General features: G+C 42.4%; 1 protein-coding gene across 2 annotated transcripts in view; it reads right to left on the reverse strand.

Annotated features, from left to right (window-relative positions):
* The window catches only part of NT5DC1 (5'-nucleotidase domain containing 1), a 143,059-nt gene that overhangs the window by 22,688 nt on the left and 102,163 nt on the right, over nt 1-18,208 (reverse strand). For both annotated transcript variants that reach the window (XM_021693308.2, XM_021693307.1), the window contains exons 7-8: nt 7,036-7,210; nt 5,210-5,307 (exon numbers count right to left, since the gene is read on the reverse strand). In XM_021693308.2, the coding sequence (XP_021548983.1) occupies nt 5,210-5,307; nt 7,036-7,210 (273 nt within the window). The remainder of the gene's footprint in view (nt 1-5,209; nt 5,308-7,035; nt 7,211-18,208) is intronic.

The following is an 18,208-nucleotide window of genomic DNA, read 5'->3' on the forward strand; positions in this document are numbered from 1 at the left end:
AATGGAAATCTGTGCCAAGTATCTGAGGGCAGTGGGCAAGACATGTAGGGAAGGAGAGGTACGAAGTGAGGGCAGGGGGAGGAGTTAAGAGACTCCTAGGGAAGAGAGTGATGCCTAACGGGAAGGGAGGAGAGAGCAGAAACGAGGCGGTTTAAACAGGAGGTGATGCACAGCATACTAGATGTGAAAGGGGAAAGAGACTGGAGGTTTGTCGCTGGGGGCAATTCAGTGGATAGTCAAGTACTGAAGATAAAGAATATAAAGCGGCCAGCATGTTAGGTTGTATTGTTTCTAGGTGGAAGGAGAATATCAAGTTTGATTTCAGAATACTGAGTAGAGCTAGCTGTGTGCAGGAGGAAATACCGTATGAGGCTCTAGAAAAGAGGTCTCAGGGAAAGATTTGGGAGTCGGTGTGTTGGTGACAGTTCAGGTCAAGAAACCAATGACAGAGAGTTGGGTCGTGATTCCCAATTGGGGGCGGGGGGAGGGGTACCTGGCAGCACGGGGGACACAGCAGTGAAAAAGATACGGTTGCTCTCCTCAACGAATTTACCATCTTGCAAGATGGACTCCTCTCCCCCGACCCCAACCAGGCCTTAGCACTGGCGAGGAGCTGAATCACCCAGTGATGGGGAGGGATGCTGCACATTTTGCCTGGAAGAGGCTCCTCGCCCCCCAAACAATCCTTAAGCAGGGTTGGTAAGGGTCAGCCTGGCGGGAGGCACTCGGCTCCCGCCAACTCGGGTGCAACTCGCCCCTTCTCGTCTCTATGACAACGGCTGACGTCAGGCCTGTGCGACAGTCGCAAGGACACCCTGCCCTTGAGGACTGGCTCACCCGGCGCCTTCCATCCCAGAAGCTCCTTTGCCTTACTTTTACTTCTGCCTTTAATCCATTTGGAGCAGTGATTTGATTTACATGACACTGGAGGCTGCAAGAGCCGACTGACATGACTTGCATGGTACAATAACATTAACTGCCAGATGGAGGATGGTTTGAGGGTTACAAGGCTGATGGAAGCTGGGGGATCAGTCGTTAAGTACTGTCATACCCAGCAGCGATGGGAGCGTAGCAGTACACACAAGGGATCATAAGGGCGGTGGCAGGAATGTGGTAGGTGACCAGCCTGAGAAAACTGAAGGACAGGTTAGGATGTGAAGGGGAGAGAGGAAGAGAAGATGATGGATTTTCCTAGCTTGGGCAAGATCCGTTGGAAAAGTTATAATGGAATTATGGAGTACGGAAAGAGGAGCATACCAAGATGGGAGGGGAAATTAATGAGTTGTTAAAAGCACATCAGGTTTCCTGCAACGCCAGGGCTGCAGGGTGTGGAGAATTTAGAAATACGCCTCTGTAAGTCAGGGAAAAGTGACGCCCAGAGATAAGGAATTGGGAGTCATTAGTATATAGGTGATAGTTGAAACCATCAGAGTGATAGCTGAAGAAAGGAGGGTTAATACGAAATGCTGGAAAACAATAACCTTTAATAAGAAACGTGAGACAATGGATATTAGTTCCAAACTGACTAAAAACTAATGGAGATACTTTTAAAAATATGAAATGTAGTATACTTTGACACTAATATTGAGGAAAAATCTGTTAGAGAAACAGGTGTGAAGCTTGGAAAATATGCTGTTTAATCATAAAGTTCATGGGACTGCAGTATACAGGCCTGGGATCAGGCTTTTCTCTGGTTACTCTTCAAAGGAATAAATTGTCTTAAACATAATGAAAGACTCTTCTTTTTTTGGAAATCAGTGAATTCAACAATGATGATCAACAATTTTTTCCTTTACTATTGTTAACAATTCTTAGAAAATTACATATTGATTTAGAAGCTAAATTTGTGTTAATGCTGTTTATTCACAGCTATTATTTAACTACACAGTTTCATTTGTGTGAAAATACTTTGATAACCTACTTTGTATTGGTTTTGAGCACACTGAATATTTTACTGCAATAAAATATTTTAGTAGAGTGAGAGAAAGGTGAAGGGAAACCAGCAGTGGAAACAACAATTAGAGGTAGGCAAAGAATGAGAATCAGCACCAAAATGAACACTACAACAGAACATCATGAACGAGAGGTTCTTTAATATTAGTATGATCCTCTTTTTAATAACAGTTCTGGCAATCTTATTGCTCTCAAAATGGGAATAAAGTATTTTGTATTAACTCTAAAAACTGCAAGATTCATTGCATCTTCCACTGAAATATTTTAAATTGGAGGCCCCGAAAATTAGAGCTAGAAAGAACTTTAGAGATCTTCTAGTCTAATCACTTCTGGATGTGAAAAAAACAGGCAAGCTTTTCGATGTATCTACAGGAAAAGCATGAAATCCCATATATTCTGAGCAGAGAGCAGGGATGAGGCGGTTTAAACAGGACGTGATGCACAGCATAGTGGATGTGAAAGGGGGAAGAGACTGGAGGTTTGTCGCTGGGGGGGGCAATTCCGTGGATAGTCAAGTAATGACAATAAAGAATATAAGGTGGCCAGACCGTCTGCAGTGTTTTGAAGAGTTCACTGGAGGTAGTGGAACCAGTGAGTGTAGACAACTCTTTCTAGAATTTTAGCTGTGAAGGTATTCAGAGAATTGAGGTTGTAGCAGACAATGTAGAATCAGGGCATATTTTATGTTTTTTTAAACTGAAGATAGAAGAATATGCATATATATCAATGAGAATGGTCTAGACAGTTGTTTTCGACTGTGGCAGTTTTGCTCCTCAGGGCAAATTTGGCAACATCTGGAGACATATTTGGATGTCACAACTTGGGATGTGGGATGCTACCGGCATCCAGTGATTAGAGGCTAGTGATGCTGCTAAGCAGCCTACCACACACAGAACGGCACCCCTACTACCACTAACCAAGAAGGACCTGACCCCAAATCTCAGAAGTGCTAAAGTTAAGAAACCCTGGTCTGGGAGAAAGGGAGAGAGTGATGGTATTTTTTATATGTTGGTTTAATGTCTCCTATAAATCCCTGATGTTAAGAAATAACCTGTTACTGGGGATTCAAATAATACTCTTTATGTTAAACAAACAAAAAAACTAAGTATTTCCCCTTCACAAATTTATATTTAAATACATAACTACTCAACACATTTTTTAAAATTTTATCTGCAGGATTTTCATATTCCAAGAAAATCTATACCTGTTTGGACCTATAGTAGTCCTTATATTGTTCCACAGAGATTTTTTTTTTAAGATTTTATTTTCAAGTAATCTCTACACCCAATGTGGGTTGAATTCACAACCTCGAGATTGAGAGTTGCACGCTTTATGGACTGAGCCAGCCAGGTGCCCCATGGTCCATAGAGATTTTTAGTAAAATTTCACACATACACCAGTAATGGAAAACAACGCACATTAAAAATATGCCAGGGCGCCTGGGTGGCTCAGTTGGTTGGGCGACTGCTTTCGGCTCAGGTCATGATCCTGGAGTCCCGGGATCGAGTCCCACATCGGGCTCCCTGCTCGGCAGGGAGTCTGCTTCTCCCTCTGACCCTCCTCCCTCTCATGCTCTCTGTCTCTCATTCTCTGTCTCAAATAAATGAATAAAATCTTTAAAAAAGAAAAAAAAAATATGCCAAATTTTCTTTAACATATTGGAGACCACAAATGCATGAACTTATGCTAACAAGTTACTGCATTTTTTGCACTGTATTTAATTGAAAAGTATCAAGAGATAGAAGGATGAACTGTTTAAAAACTACTATGTGGAGGTACCTATCTACAATCTGGTTTCTATCTCCATCATTCTCTCTGCATTTGATCTCATATAAGCCCATGGCTTGAAAATATCCCATGAGCTGATCACTCTCCCAAATTTATATCCTGAGCCTAAAGCTGTTCCCTTGGATTCCATGCTCATTTATACAATTTCCTAATTGTTAGTCCCAGTTGAATAACTTATAGGCATTTCTTTTTTTTTTTTTTTTAAGATTTTATTTATTTATTTGAGAGAGAGAATGAGAGACAGAGAGCATGAGAGGGAGGAGGGTCAGAGGGAGAAGCAGACTCCCTGCTAAGCAGGGAGCCTGATGCGGGACTCGATCCAGGGACTCCAGGATCATGACCTGAGCCGAAGGCAGTCGCTTAACCAACTGAGCCACCCAGGCGCCCATGAGATAAAGCATGGGGGGGGGGAGGGTCAGAGGGAGAAGCGACTCCCTGCTGAGCAGGGAGCCCGATGCGGGACTCGATCCAGGGACTCCAGGATCATGACCTGAGCCGAAGGCAGTCGCTTAACCAACTGAGCCACCCAGGCGCCCCACTTATAGGCATTTCAAGATTAACATGTTAGAAAATGATTTCCTAATAGCTATAACCCCCACCCCATAAAAACTTTTCCTCGTGTTTTTCCTCATGGCTGCAGACAGTAGCACCATTCACCCATTTGCACAATTCAGAAAAAAGAAAAACCAACAAGTCATTTTTGATTACTCTTTTCATCCTCGGCTTCTGACAGCATCACCAAGTCCTGTTTTCCATCTCCACAATGCATCTTAAACATGTCTACTTCTCTCCATCTCTAGTACTACCTCCTCAGACCAAACCACACTCTCTCATTTGGGACACTCAGTGCCTATCTTTCCCACATTCGATCCATTCCCCACCTCGCAGCCAAAGAGCTCCCCGTGTCGCTCTTATACCTCAATTGAATAGCTTCTCAGAGCTTGTGGAATAAAATTCAAACCCGTTTCCACAGTGTATGAGGCTTCCTGCCTCCCCAACTCCCTCTCCCCTCCCCCTGAATCACTGGCCTCTTCTCGGTCACTGGAACTCGCCCAAAGTACTCCCACACTGGGCCTGTGCATTTGTTTGTCCTGCTGCCACTCTCCTCTGCTCTTCTCATTACTGGTCCCTCACATCCTGCCTGGTAAGTCGCCTTGCCAGATCTTTCCGGACAGGCCTTCCCTGGTCAATAGATCTAAGGTGTCCTCCTGGTTTACCTCATCAGGAAGTCATTTCTTTTCATGACGGCTAACACGGCCTGAGGCCTATAATCATCCCCACGCACTTACTGACTTGCTCAATGTGTTTATGTATTCCTGTGAGGGGAAAGAAGACCTGGTATCACTTTTATACCCCTTGTGGTATTTAACATAGTACTTTGCACACGGTTGTCAGCCAACAGCTATTTATTAAGTAACTGAATGCACAAATCTTAAATAAGAGAAGGAAGAAACAAATGTTAACTTACCAAGTGTCCAGAAAGGTCTCTGACTTGGTAAATGGGAGAAGAAACCAGGCTTCAACGCATTTGTAATCACAATGTCAAAAAGATCTGTAAAATCATTCCTAAAAAGCAACAGTATTTGTCATAATTTTAAGGAATTAGAAAAAATCCATATAAAATAGAACTTAATCTTTATCTGACCACAGAATCATTTCTTATTTTTTGATTAACTTTTATATGCTTTCTCTATATTTTATATGTAGAAATAGAAGGTGGTTGAGTACTACTTTTCTGACAACACCTTGAAGTATACACATAAGGGGGAAAAAATGCACATTAACTCATTAACTGGGTCTAAGCTGGCCTTCTCATGATGGTAATAGTTACAGTGAATGAATTCAATAGCTTCTAACAACAAAAATATTCACGAACTAGGTCTTCAAATGTGGGGCCTGAACTCTGGGTTTATTAGCATGAAGCTATTAATAATTTTGTATGTTACATGGATCCTACAGAAAGCTACCATCATATCAAGTCAGGGGACATCTTTTAGAGTGTTCAAATATGAAGAAGATACATTATTTTGAAAATCAGTGTAATCTTACAATGAGGTAATTTTGGATACCAATAATAGTTTTTTAGTCCGTATTTGATACTATATTAGGGATCATTTGGGATGGCAAAGGAAAGATGGGACTCACCACAGCATTGGGGGAGATAATATTTGCAAATCTAAACTACACTGGAGAGAAAATTAAGATAGGAAGAAAAACTTGGGTTATCTATGCAAATGAAAAAGAACGTAAGAGTGCTTATTCTGAAGCATGGTCCCACTATCAGGACAGCAGAGTCTCACGGTCAAAGAGGCACCGTGCAGGGCATCCAGGACTCCTGCCTTAATTCACTCCAAGGATCCCAGGCCTACGTATTATTCAGAAAGCAGAAAATCCACTGGTAGGTCATAAATATACTACAGACCAATCTAAACCCACATGTGCTGAGGAACATGGACATCAGGAGGCTAAAGAAGTCAGCGAGAGGTCAGTGTTGACGGTGAAATTTGCTTCATACTCGGCAATTTGGTATTTGCTGAAGTCTGAGGAAACGTTGCGGGGGATCTAACAGCCCATTTTACAATCTGGCTGTGACCAGGGATATTCCCTGGTATTGCTCACAAGAATGACATAAATAAATGATACTTACTGAAGCTTACCAACTACTCGAATACTTTACCTGTGCTACCCTATTTAAACTCCCCACTCACACCTATTCGGTATGACTGTCCCATTTTTAAGATGACGAGATCAAGGACGAGAGCGGTTCCAGAACATACCTGAGGTCTCAGAGCAGGTTGCAAGGTCGGGCTTGAACCCATGTCTGTCTGAAGTCTCTGCATTTATACTGCCTTGACTTTCGTGGATGTCAGTCTCATCCCTGGCTGGGCTGAATGGCGGAGTAACGGCTCCACACCGAAAGGACCAGAGGGGTGGTACTCCAGGCGGGTGTCAGGGAGCGTAATCCACAACTCAGTGGCCCTCAGTGATCATCCGAAGCCGAGAAGCCGAATTCATGGAGTGCTGACTGAAGGACATGTTGTCCATCAACCTTTCAGAACCTCTAAAGTCCAGACCATTGGCGGGCTATGGGCATACTGGCCCTAGTAATAGTGCTTTGCTAAACTGTACTTGGGGGGGGTGTTGCCGTCGGCAGATGGTGAGAAACAGCCACTGGTCACTCAGCATTGTCTAATATGAGGCTATGGTCACGGGCGAGCACTTGTAAGGCAGCACCGGCCTCATTTGTCATCAGTATTTTCTAAGACCACGAAAGTGGAAAGACTCATCACTTACCCAAGAATATATTCACAGAGAAGTCGACAGTAATCACTGTGAGAACTCGTAATTAACAAGAGAATTTTCCCAGCATTCTTGAGCTGTTGGAGCCACTTTTTTACAGAGTCAGGACAAGTGTGTAAATATCTGCCCGGATCTCTTTTTATTTCTGGAAAATATATTCCACAGCTTTCTGAAAAAGAAAAATGTCAAGGAGATTTTTCTTTAAAAAAATTTTTTTTTGACTCAGTGTAGTCTCAAATCAGTTCATCTCTCTCAAAGCTATAGATAAAATTAAAAGGAGAAAAACTTGGTTCAGACATAGCAATGATGCCGTTATTAACTGCTTCTTAAGAACACTTCCTGTTCAACACATGAAGAAGTGCTCAACATCGCTCGGCATCAGGGAAATCCAAATCAAAACCTCAATGAGATACCACCTCACACCAGTCAGAATGGTTAAAATTAACAAGTCAGGAAATGACAGATGTTGGCGGGGATGCGGAGAAAGGGGAACCCTCTTACACTGTTGGTGGGAATGCAAGCTGGTGCATCCACTCTGGAAAACAGTATGGAGGTTCCTCAAAAAGTTGAAAATAGAGCTACCATACGATCCAGCAATTGCACTACTGGGTATTTACCCCAAAGATACAAATGTAGTGATCTGAAGGGGTACATACACCCCGATGTTTATAGCAGCAATGTCCACAATAGCCAAACTATGGAAAGAGCCTAGATGTCCATCAAGAAATGAATGGGTAAAGAAGATGTGGTATACACACACACACACACACACACACACACACACACACACACACAATTGAATATTATGCAGCCATCAAAAGGAATGAAATCTTGCCATTTGCAACGACGTGGATGGAACTAGAGGGTATTATGCTAAGCAAAATAAGTCAAGCAGAGAAAGACAAGTGTCATATGATCTCACTGATAGAGGAATTCTTAATCTCAGGAAACAAACAGGGTTGCTGGAGTGGTGGGGGGTGGGAGGGATGGGGTGGCTGGGTGATAGACATTGGGGAGGGTAGGTGCTATGGTGAGCACCGTGAATTGTGTAAGACTGACGAATCACAGACCTGTACCTCTGAAACAAATAATACTATAATTATATGTTAAAAGAAAAAAAGAAGATAGTAGGAAGGGAGAAATGAAGGGGAGGAAATTGGAGGGGGAGATGAACCATGAGAGACTATGGACTCTGAGAAACAAACTGAGGGTTCTAGAGGGGAGGGGGGGTGAGGGGATGGGTTAGCCTGGTGATGGGTATTAAAGAGGGCACGTACTGAATGGAGCACTGGGTGTTATATGCAAACAATGAATCACAGAACGCTACATCAAAAACTAATGATGTAGGGGCGCCTGGGTGGCTCAGTCATTAAGCGTCTGCCTTCAGCTCAGGTCGTGGTCCCGGGGTCCTGGGGTCGAGCCCCGCATCGGGCTCCCTGCTCAGCGGGAAGCCTGCTTCTCCCTCTCCCACTCCCTCTGCTTGTGTTCTCTCTCTCGCTGTGTCTCTCTGTCAAATAAATAAAATCTTTAAAAAAAAAAAAAAAACTAATGATGTAATGTATGGTGATTAACATAACATAATAAAATAAAATGAAAAAAAAAAAGAATACTTCCTGTTCTTTCCTTAAGAACATGATGACTGAGACTGCCAGTTGAGAATGCCTGTTGGTTATTTGATAGGAACTGATAAACTGTTAGAACAGATAACATAACACAACATGATCAGTTTTAAATCAGAGAAAACCTTACAGCATTTGAAATGTCAATGAATAAATATTCTTTCAATCATTCAACAAATTATTTGCTGAATGCAAATGACAAATAAATATTCAGACAATGCACCAGAAAGGTGTCGTTGGCGTGAAGCAACCGAGAGGGCAGCTGGGTTCCTCAGAGTCACAGGAGAGTTTCAGATGGAACTCAGACCAGAAGGCCAGTCTACTACAGCCTCCAAGAGGTGCTGGGATGTCAAATGGAAAAGGCCAGAAGGCACTGCATGGACAGCAAAAGCTGACGGGCTTCTCATCACCGAGGTGGGCCTGCTGGCTCTGCCCCTCAGAGTCTTCAGAGCCGACAGGGGTCAGTCTGAGCTCTGAGGCAGATGCTGCCAAGACCTCCAGAAGTTCTGGTCAGACGCACCCGCAGTGCTTGACACGGTGCCTTCAAAGTTGTGTGTACTTAGCAGACAACTGCAGATTTGCCTGAAATGCTACTAGATTCATAAAGTACTTTCGAGATACTATTCTCTGGGGGCTAGCATTAGTAAGCAGATAGAGAGAACCCAAGTTCCTGCTTTCTTTAAACTGCTAAGAAAAGGACACAAGCATAAACAAAACCACAGGAGAAAGAGCTTGTAATGGACACTAAGCTCTAGCACAGATAAGGGCTATTCCTGTAATTCTGTACAGTCTCACGCACTTAAAATAACAGTTATGAAAGTAACATTTCAAGAAACCAGGAGAAAGAAGAGTCTCTAAGCAAAAATACAAAATGCAACAAAACCAGAAATGGTAACAAACACTGTTGTCTGCCTGCCCAAATCCACCCTCCCGCCTTCTTCTCTGCTGGAGCTACTGATTTTCTTTGAGGTTTCATCCTCCTCTGAGGGGCTGGGTGCTCAGGGAGGGCATGGGTCTCTGTCAGTCTAACCTGTCGTGGGAATTCCTTCCCCCTGCACTGGATTGTTTAGGAAGTCCCAGAGACCCAGGCCTGGCCAACGGGACCTGAGAACTCTGCTGGGGGTCTCTGGAGTCCTGTAAGGCAGCTGAGAAGAAATCTACATAGCAGAGTATTCATCCCCTCTTCCACTCTGGACTTGGCTTCCACATCCTGCCTAGAACTGCAGCCATCCCCAGCACAAAGCGCAAGTCTGACAGAACCAGGATGGCGAAGTGGAAATCTGAAAGGAACCTGGGTCCCCGATGACCTCATTAGATCTCTAATTAAGAGACTGAATTAACTAACCACCGCTGAACATCCCCACCTCCACCATCAGACTCCAATTAAGGTCTGTTGGTGTTTCTACTGTAGAACATAATATAGGAGAGACAGAAATGTTTACAACCTTTACAAGTTATAGAACAGCATGCTAGTGAACAGCTAAAATGTTTTCTCTAAACTGTTTAAATATACTTGCTGTAAGAGATGACAGAATGAATTTTCTGAAATACACATATATATACTTTATTTTGGGCCAAGTGATACTAAAATATTTTTTGAAGGATGAGATAAGCGATAGATTAACTATGATCTAAATTACTTTTATTTACAGAGGGCAAAAGATGAAACAAATTTAATATTAGGGCAGATTTCCTGTTTATGGTCCCTATTTGGTTTGTTTCTATCTAATATATTTGTTAAGTAAAGAAATCTAGAGTATCTAGATGGAATAAAGTGAAAATCTACATGCTAAATATAATGTTTGGAAAAGGACAACACATAAGAACTGGAAAATGAAGTATATAATATATTGAAAAACATAATTTATAAAATTTATAGTATTTGACTTCTATCTCTGTATCTGTGCCCTACTCAAAAGATTCTGGTTTAATTGGTCTGGGCTGGGGTGATGACATTGGTGTTTTTTTAAAGCTCCCCAAGTAATTTTAAGGATTACTGCTCTAAGATCTAAGAACTAGAACTCTTGCTATTATTACCTGTACATCCTGCCTGCTGCACTGTATATCATAGGCTCTCAGAGGACAAGGGCTTCTTAATTCTCCATTACTTTATCACCTAACATAGAGCTTTGTACGTAATAAGCAATCAGTCCATATTAGTTGCTGTTGATGTGTGATGTCACACGCAGGCATGAACACTGGATCAGACCTTGTCTGATAGAGAAAGCTTGTGCGAGGGACGAGAACGAAGAGAACGGGAAGGATATGAGGGCTGAACACTGAAATGCAAGACTACAGACAGTGCTAAGGAAGATTGGCTTGGTCCATTTGACCTGATAGGGGAATAGAGCAGGTAGCAGGTTATGATGCCTTACTCTGTGATTCCCAAACCTGGGAGCACAGTGAAGCCTGTTGAGCATGCGCAACAAACATCCATTCCCGTGCCCCACCCTAGAGATCGCCGATAGGCTCCAGAGATTCACACCTGGCCAATCAGACATTCGCAAACCTTTGAACTCGGTGGCTTGGACGGACCATTTTGATCTTAGTCTATACCTGCATCTACACCTCCATGGTGATGTCACAGCCAGAGAACTTTAATCACAATGAACTCCCATTTCCACAGCGTCTCTCCTCCTCTGATACGTATCTCTGCTTTATGCATACAATCTTTCCCAAAAAGTGATTTCAAGGAGTCTTTCAATTCTTTCAGGACTTATGTAGAGTAGTGATTCTGAAGCTTTAGGGTACGTTAGAATCACCCAGAAGGCTAGCTGAAACACCCCCAGAGTTTCTGATTCAGTATGTCTGGGTGGAGTTTGAAAATGTGCATTTCTAACAATTTCCCACACCAGCTGATAGTCCTTAGTATTTAAGTATTACTGCTTTAAGTATCATATCCCAGGAAAAGATGTGTATGGACTGAGTTCCCAAGATGGCTGCAGCAGTCTTGCCCACTTCACACGTGTCCGGAGTTGGGAGTTGACCACTCCAATCCTTTGAATGTGGGCAGGCCTTTTACTGCTTTGACCAATAGAACGTGGGACAAGCGACACTGTGTTAGTTCCAGGTATGGCCCTTAACTGGCCGGGAAACTCTAACTTTCTGTCTCTTGGAAGCCGGGGCCACGTAAAAAGTGCAACTAGTCTGAGACCACCACGCTGTGAGGAGCAAGTCAGATGAACTTAAGTGTCGGGGCTCTAACTCCCAGAACTATGAGTGCGCCCCCTCAGACATCCAGCCTAGTCAAGCCTTCGGATGACTGCATTCCTGCAACCACCTGGGAGACCCCAAGTGCAAAGCATCCAACTCAGCCCAGAATATCAGTGACAATAACAAAATAAGCTACTACATTTTGTGGTGGTTTCTTACAGAGCAATAGACCAGAACAAGATGCTTAGGAAAAGTGTCACAATTCCAGTTTTTCTGTCCATGCAATTCAAGATATATGAAGAAAAAATTCACAAATGCTTCTAGAAATACCTGAAATAAAAGTAAGCAGCTCTAAATTGTTCACCTCCAAAGAATAACTCAAGGGTTTCTTTTGTATATATCTTTACAAAACATAAATACATGTACAGCTTATGTTAATATACATCTTGTGAATGGTTTAAATAAAACTAAAATTACCAAGTACTTAAGGCAAATTCTACATAGCACTTCTGACTTTTCACATACTTCAGATGTGAGCTACTTAGAAACTGAGACAGTAAAAACCAGTTGCTGAAATACATACGGATTACAACAGAAAAAAAAATTGACTCTTCTGAGATATTTTTCCCCCATTAACCTCAAGTCAAAAACATTCAAGGTTTCTTCAAAAGACAGATTGGTCTTCAAAGAAACATGCATTGTAAAGATTGTATTTTATCACAAGGGTGCACCGTTGCCCTAATTACTTTAGTTGAAACATCCTGGGTCTTCAGAAATTTTACCTTTTCTTACTAATAAAGCCAAAAGTATGCAGAACTAAGACTAACTAGGAGCAACTCAACTTCCGAACACACATAAGGATTATAGTCACAAAGAATTACTGGTTCAGTATCTGGTCTCACAGGGTCTGATACAAACAGGGAAGCCCTGCTAGAGGTATTAAGTCTCTGCCACATCTGCACCCAGGACCCCCAGAACTTGTAGAAGCAGTTCTTTTCCTGAGGTGTTACTCTGTTTTCCACCACACATTTCCACCCAAATTGGGCCTGCATCAGTTGTATCCTCTGTCTGTTTTTGTAAAATGCCACCTGGCCAGTTACTCCAAGTTGATAAAAATAAATAAATAAATAAAAGAAAGAAAAAGAAAAGAAAAGGGGAAAAATACTAAAGTTTTAAATTAGTGAGCCATTTTAGTTCAGATAATTATTCTGGCAGAGGTTGTACTTTTGTAATATAAAACTTGGAATTATGGACGATAAAATAGAAAAGTGTTAATATCTAATATAGCAAACACAACTACATAGGATCTATGTGTAATATTCTGCAATACTGCTTAAGGAGTCTTGAGGAATAATAATGCCCTAGATCAGAATTCTTTTCTTTTTTTTAAGATTTATTTCTTCATTTGAGAGAGAGAGAGAGAGAATGTGCACAAATGGGGGGAGGGGCAAAGGGAGAGGGAAACAAGCAGACTCACTGCTGAGCAGGGAGTCTGATGTGGGGCTCAATTCCAGGACCCCGAGATCATGACCTGAGCCAAAATCAAGAATCAGACACTCAACCTGTTGAGCTCCCTACCCCACCCCAAGACCAGATTCTTTTTTTTTTTTTTTTAAAGATTTTATTTATTTATTTGACAGAGAGAGACACAGCGAGAGAGGGAACACAAGCAGGGGGAGTGGGAGAGGGAGAAGCAGGCTTCCCGCGGAGCAGGGAGCCCGATGTGGGGCTTGATCCCAGGACCCTAGGATCATGACCTGAGCCGAAGGCAGACGCTTAACGACTGAGCCACCCAGGCGCCCCCCCCAAGACCAGATTCTTAACCCATCATATATACATGGGCTTCAGTGGGTGAAGGAAATCCTAACACTGTAACATGGTGCTCCTCCCTGTATCTGTGTGTGTCTGAGGGAGCAGAGCAGGTTCAGGTGCTCTAGTTTACATCAGATTCCTGGGGCTGGGGACACGTGACTCCTGAGAAGTTAAGAACCACAGATTTAGATTTCCCAGACGAGAGCAGTCCAATAAAAAAAAAAAGCATTCAGTATGCCCCTTTGTCATTGTTGAGAGAAATCTTATACCTAGGTCTTAGAAAAAAGGAGACTCTCTGTAATAGTTGATAGAGAATTTCTACACAAATAAATGTAATTCCTGGACCATCCTGTACTTTGTTACATGTATAAAGTCCAATAAACTTACATTTATTTAGGGTGGCTAAAGTATTGTTCTTATTAATTTGTAGGTTGAAATGACCAAATGTACAACTTAAAAACATATATAAAAAATAATACTCTTAACGTTGAAACTACATTGATGTTGAAAACAACATTATTTAAAGAGATTAAATTATTGATTTTATTAAACGATACATTCTTGGTATAGAAAATTCATTATATTGGGTTTTCTACTGCTGTATAAAAACCAGCTCACACACAGCAGTTTACTTAAAACAGCAGTATATTATCCTACCTCATGGTTTTGAGGGTTGACAGAGTTCAGCGTTCAGCTGGGTGGCTCTCATTTGGGGGTGTGTCAGTCAAATGTCACTGGGTCTGGAATCATCTAAGGATTTTTCACCGGCTGTCTGGCACCCAGGTTGGGATGGCGGGAAGAATGAGGGCTGGCGAACCGCCTTGCTCCTCAGCTAGCCTGGGCTTTACCACAGCATGTCAGTCTCGGGATAAGCTGGGCTTGCCCCAAAATACTAAAGTAAAAGCTGCAAGGACTCTTATGACATACCCTTAGAAGTCTTAGAGGGTCATTTCTGCTGCATTTTACTGATTAGATGGAGCCAGCTCATTTTTAAGGAAAAGAAAACAGAAGCGTGTAAAGTCTGGGAGGCATAATTCATTAGAGGCTCTCTTTTCAGACCAACTACCAAACATACAAATATTTTGGTATGATTCCTACTAGGATATGCTCTATGCAAACGTAACTTTATGGCAATTTTAAGCATATCGCATATCGTTTCTTACCTGCGTTTTTTTGTTCACCATCATATTTGAGCAATTTCCAATGGCACTATCATTTATTTTAGAACATTTTAATATCATATCTTATAAATGGACTTATATATAGTTATCTTATTTATAATAATAACTGACATACTTTGAGTGCTTATTTCTGCCAAACACAATTCTAAGACATTTACAACTATGACTGTATTTAATACTTATAGTAACAATCCTGTGAGGTGGGACCGCTACTGTTCCCACTTCGCAGTTGAGGAAACTGAGATACGGAGAGGCTAAGGAACCTGACCAACGTTACAAACCAGAATGCGGCAGAGCCAGGATGTGAACGCAGCCAGTCCCCTTTCAGAACCTGTGCGATACTCCCTCTCCAGGGGTACAGCAGTTGGGCACGCTGTAAGTTCAAGGACACCGTAAGTCCCCCCCCCCCTTTTTTTGGCATATGGTATACTACTACATAGTTATCACAGTTCAAGGCCTTTGGGATTGATGGGAATTCACGTAAGTGAGAGTCTGAGATTTGGACAAATCAAGTTAGATTTCCACAGAGGAAAAAAGTATCTACTGACACGCACTCTGTCTAATTACAGTTACGGCATCTAGACCTGGAAGGGGCCTTAGAAATCACCTACTTCAGGGGCACTGGGTGGCTCAGTTGGTTAAACGGCTGCCTTTGGCTCATGTCATGATCCCAGGGTCCTGGGATCGAGCCCCGCATCGGGCTCCTGGCTCGGCGGGGAGCCTGCTTCTCCCTCTCCTTCTACTGCTCCCCCTGCTTGTGCTCTCTCACTCTGTCAAATAAATAAATAAAATCTTTAAAAAAAAATAAGAAATCACCTACTTCAACCCTGTCCTGTTTTAGATGAATTAGTAGATTCTAATTAGATTTTAAAGATGAGTAGAGACTACAGATTTTGCTCAAAACTTGTCAGTGACAAATCTAGGAATGGAATACAGTGCTCAGGAATCCTAGTCCACTAAACCTTATGTAACCGCTTCACTTACATAATGTATGTAACCTCGTTGCTTATATGTTTAAAGCTGTGTTTCAGGTCTAAATTATCTGGTGATAAGTGTCTATGAAAGCAAAATAACATGTTCAGAAAAAGCAGAGGGGCACCTAGGTGGCTCAGTCGATTAAGCGTCCGACTCTTGGTTTCGGCTCAGATCATGATCTCAGGGTTGTGAGACTGAGCCCTGCATCGGGCTCTATGCTGGGCATGGGGCCTGCTTAAGATTCTCTCTCTCTCTCTGCCCCTTTCCCCGCTCTAAAATTTAAAAAACTAATAGTTAAAAAAAAAGAAGCAGAGGTCAAGTTCCTTAAATGGTATCCTATTTTGCTGTGTAATTACTGAATAATGGGCTTTTCCCCAGAATTTCTATGGGAGTACTCTGTAGTTACTGAGCTGAAGTTATCTATGTAATTATCCTGGAACACAGATCTTACACTGAGATGGAAACAAAACAAAACAAAACAAGTGTATTACATTAAGGAATAGATACTATTTCCCTTCCTGAATGCACTGTCCTCCCTTTGCTGATGAGGCATGCCTGTGGCTTGTCACCAGACTGTGTTCCCCAGGCGGCCCTCTGCAGGCACAACGCCTCTGGACACCACCGACAACCACTGACAACATCCACTGCCCGACACAGTAGTAAACACCGGCAGCAACTGTGCTTGTGTGTTTTTCTTCCTCCCGAGACTGCGAAATCTTTCAGAAAAGGAACTGTCTTTACATTTTTTTACATTCTTGATGTCTGGCAAACAGTAGAGGATTAATAATGGCAGAGCTGTGTGTGAGGGGAGAGCTACTGGACAAAACTTGCCACGTGATCATAAAGACTAGACTTGGCAAACCACAGCCTGCCCGCCGAGAGAGGTTTTTACATCTTCAAATGTTATGTAAGTCTCTTCAAATGTTATAAAGCCTGTAATTTTTATTTTCTGGTCCTTTGAGAAAACATTTCTGATTCCTGATACAAATATGGCGTTTCGTAATTATAGGACAGGAACAATAAACAACAAACAGTTATAACTTAGTATTAGAACGTACCAAGAATGATTACTAAGTTCATTAATTTGAGAGACTGTTTTAAGGTTATGCAGTCTCTCAAGCAGAATGAATACTCAAAAGTCATTCATGGTAAAACTGCTTCTTGAAAGATAATATAAATACCTTTGCGTATTTTTTCATCACAGCAGATCCCCAGGCATGATGTACTTGCCTCTCAATTATTCTCTGGCCTGGGCTCCTCTAACAGTCTATTCTACCGGGCCAGAAGAGGGTTCTCCTTGCTAAAACAGATCGAAATATGCCTTTGCCATTGTCTTCATGATTCTGGTAGACTTTCTTTTTAGTCTCAGAATAAAATGTTTTCAGGCCCATTTGGTCTGCTTGTCAATAGAACGACAGCACGGGTCACAGCAAGAACCACAAGCCCACGGCTGAAAGCTAATGGCGGCTAGTATTTTCCTGGTGAATGTCAGAGGAAGTGGAAAGATCCAAGAAATGCACATGATGACATGATGACATCATCAGAGGGACCTAAAGAGCTTGCAGCCTGGGGTTGAATAAAGGCCCTATTGCCGAAACACAGCCTCACAAACTGGCTGCGTAAGAAGCGACAATGTTTTCCTTGGGACAGCAAAGTAAAGATGCCTCCAGGTAAAACCTGGGACCAGTCTTAGGGGCTAGCTTCAAAGAGATACGCTGTAAGTTTCATCTCCGATAGTTTTTCCGAGTATTTTGCCAGGCACATCACCATCTAAAAGGTTTTGTTTTCACCAGAGGAAATAGGCTCACTGATGATTCTGACTTGAAACCTTTCACCTCCTCCAGAAGAAAGCTGGAAAAAATGAGAACTAAAACAGGATAGCTTGGGGCAAAGTAGGCTCAGAGAGGTGCCAATGCTGACTGCTTTTTTAAAAAGTTACCATTGGGGCGCCTGGGTGGCTCGGTCGGTCAAGCAGCTGATTCTGGATATCGGCTTGGGTCATGATCTCAGGGCTGTGAGATAGAGCCCCTTGTCAGGCTCTGCGCTGGGCGTGCAGCCTGCTTGGGATTCTCTGTCCCCGCTCCTTCTGCCCCCCGCCTCCCCTGCTCACACTTTCCCTCAAAAAAAAAAAAAAAAAATTACCATTGATTTCTCTAGCTTTGAGGCACACAGAGCTCAGAAACAAGAGCAGCAACAAAGAAGTCATAAAGTAGATATTATAGGGTGCATTTAGTACAAATGTCTTTTAAAAAACCTGCCTCCCACTGAGGACTCAAGCGCTCAAATAGAACTTTCACTGTGTTTCTTCTAACCTGGTCCTGCTCCTGAAGTATGCAGCTGAAGAGAATGCCCAGAGAGCATTTTAGTATATACACACTATACTAAATTCAGCTCCCAAATGAACATAAATAATCAATTCGTGATGGG

The sequence above is a fragment of the Neomonachus schauinslandi genome, chromosome 8, assembly GCF_002201575.2.
Source record: "Neomonachus schauinslandi chromosome 8, ASM220157v2, whole genome shotgun sequence".
Classification (NCBI taxonomy): Eukaryota; Metazoa; Chordata; class Mammalia; order Carnivora; family Phocidae; genus Neomonachus; species Neomonachus schauinslandi.